This window comes from Verticillium alfalfae, genomic scaffold (assembly GCF_000150825.1).
Source record: "Verticillium alfalfae VaMs.102 supercont1.2 genomic scaffold, whole genome shotgun sequence".
Lineage (NCBI taxonomy): Eukaryota > Fungi > Ascomycota > Sordariomycetes > Glomerellales > Plectosphaerellaceae > Verticillium > Verticillium alfalfae.
The window spans coordinates 3,090-5,912 of NW_003315037.1; the positions used below are offsets into that span (position 1 = coordinate 3,090).

Genomic DNA, 2,823 nt, shown 5'->3' on the forward strand with positions numbered 1-2,823 from the left:
TCCCGAACCCCGGCTGAAGTTGAACAGTCTTTGACCATACCTATAATCACACAAGAAGATCAACTAAGAACAACCGTAATTTACATCAACCGGGCTCCGGTGCTACTTGCTTTCACACTAGAGCTTCTAAGGGTTACTATGCCGGAGCAGCCACTGTCGAGCCGTCTTAGTCTTGCGCAGGCTGTCATGAGTAGCAATGCGAGAGTTAAGGCCGCTAACATGGGACTTGAACAAGATAACAAGGCAAAACCTGGAACATGGCAACATGGACAACCCACTGTGAGAGTCATGGGACGAGATATTTCGATACTCAAGCGGGGTGACTATCCCTTGCAGACTATTGCAGGACCGACTTTGGGCAGGACATCGACCGCATGTCCCGAGCAAGTTGCTACAGTACAGGAAGATGGCACAGCCTCCGAAGGTGTGTGGACGAAAACTAATCAACAGGCAAACCGTTACAATGGAGGGCTCACTATACCAAGCCCTGGTAACACAGCCAGGAAAGAAGCACCTAGCTGGTCGACGTCCCAGCGCATAGACTTGCGGGGCTCGTCTTTCGTTGCGCACAGTGCTCCTTTTACTGTTGGTGATGCTGCCAAATCCGTCATTGGCGCCTTAATAGATTCGCAACCCATCCTCAAGACAGCGTCTCACAATTTCTGGGGCTACCGGATCCAGCGGCCCGAAACGTCTACCTTTTTCGAGGGCGCGGATGATGACGGTGAAACCGGTGGTGGCCAATTCATCCTGCGCCTGCTTCGAGAAGCTGATTCGATTAACCGACTTGTTGTTGTCAGTCGATGGTTTGGCGGCGTCATGTTGGGACCGGATCGATGGGGGTTGATTCGCAGATGTGTCAACGAAGCTTTGGCGGAAGGACTGCGCTTGCAAAACCCTGTCGACCTGCATCAGGAAGTAGCGGTTTGGGCACTCGACACCAGTCCTCGAGATTCGATGAGGAACCAGGGGACAAACTTATCCCGACCCAGTAGTGAGCATGGAAAATTAGGCTTCGTAGTACACGAACCCGAGGCCGCAAGACACTATCTTCTGAGTAGTTTCGCAGCCGCCTCTGATCAACCCACCAGCGTTGCTATGACCTCCGGGTCACCAAGAAGAAGGGCACGACAATCGAAGACGTCATCTTTCACAGATACACAAGCTGGAGAAAATGCTGCAAGGGTTCTTGGAAGTTTTAGGTTGCTGTTTGAGAGTTGGGCCAAGCATCTCACTCCCCGGCAACTAGACCAGAGAGCATGGGCATGGTATATGGCAATCCGACCAAACGTGGAATCTGGGCCCCAAGGCTGGGGAGCAAAGGGTACATTGTCCCTTGTTAACATATTGGCCCTTCGCTGGGCAGCCCCCGAAAATAACCAACAGTAAGTAGTGAGCAGCTCGCGACATGGGAGGGGACCCGAGTTGGTTGTGACACCAAGAATGTTGACGTTGTGCAATGTTTCCGCATGGCACAATAGCACGAGAACAGTGTATTACTAGACGCATCATCTAGATAATGATGAGCTGCAACGGATTGTTAGTTTTCCTTGGTTGATGACTGAAGCCTTCAACTTACCTCAATCAGTCTTTCTGTCAAGGTGAAATATTTTCTGTCCTGTTCGTGTGCAGAATCCATCGAACAAGACCGCCAAAGCCCGCTGAATCCAAGATCGTCCAAGACATCCTCCAGTCGAACAGGCGTATCGAGTGACTGGTTGAGGCGAGGATCTAAGGCAAGGCAATGTAGAAGCAGGTGCGCAGCTTCTAACGTTGTCGAATTCTGGCAATGCGACAGAGTGTCGTTCAGTATGGTAGCCAGCGGGCCGCACCTGAAAACACCGTTAGCACCAAGCCAACTACTGCAAATGAAGCACCCTGATCTCACAAATGAAGGACAACCGTTGGTCTTGCTTTGGCAAGTAAGGCCAGCCATCTTAAAGTTCGATCCTGGATCGCGTCCTCAAGATACTGGAAGTCGACCAGCTCAATGGCCGTATTGAGCAGAAGGTCCTGGTCATTTGCCCGACTAATATCCTGTAGCTGTCGTGTACTTGCGACCATGCCAACCAAGGACGGATTCACCCCAGACGACCAGAGGATATCCTTGAGTTCCTGGTGGCCCGCGACCCTTGCTAGAATTAGAGCCATATATGGCGAATCTAATGAGCTTCTTATCGGCCCATCACTGTCATCAGAAAAACTACCTGCCATCTCAAGGAAGGAAGAGAGAACCCTCATGGTACCCTGTCGCGTAGTAGTGTCGACCAAACCTCTCGCCAGGCATGCGCAAACAGCGAAATGGAATGATTCCTGTGAGAAATGCACATCGTATGCATCATCTAGAAGCACCGCAGCTTCTTCAAGCTGAACTCTGCCCTGCATAAGCAATGCTGCCATGTTTTCGCCCCTGAGACCGCCGACTGTGTTGATGTTACTTAGCACAGCTTCTAGGAATTGAGCTGTGCAATTGAATAGAGCCGCCGGAACCAGGCGAAGCAAAGATATCGCCAGCCAAAATAATTGAAGTCCGTATCGCGAAGCAGAGGGGAGCTTGGACATCATCCGGGAGAGTGATGTCACAATCGAGACGAACATGTCGGTTGTTGCCCTCATCCTCCAATCGTCCAACACTGTTCCGCACCGTTACTAGGGACTTTGATATAGCAGATCATCATCAACTTCCTCCTCCGCGCAAGACAACCCATTACCGTAAATGCCCTTGGCTGCACAGCAGGGTTGGTTCTGGAAAGCCGTGCTCGCCACCAAACTCATCCATCGCGAACGCCAAGCATTTGAGATATCAACTGAGGGTGCTGCCAG

General features: G+C 51.3%; 1 protein-coding gene across 1 annotated transcript in view; it reads right to left on the minus strand.

Moving 5' to 3' along the window:
• Positions 1-845: 845 nt before the first annotated feature.
• Positions 846-2,823, minus strand: part of VDBG_01479 (ras GTPase activator) — a gene marked incomplete at both ends in the record, with an annotated part of 9,316 nt that continues 7,338 nt past the window's right edge. The window contains 3 exons of the mRNA XM_003007245.1: positions 846-1,527; positions 1,580-1,832; positions 1,889-2,633. Coding sequence (XP_003007291.1) covers positions 1,513-1,527; positions 1,580-1,832; positions 1,889-2,633 — 1,013 coding nt within the window. The remainder of the gene's footprint in view (positions 1,528-1,579; positions 1,833-1,888; positions 2,634-2,823) is intronic.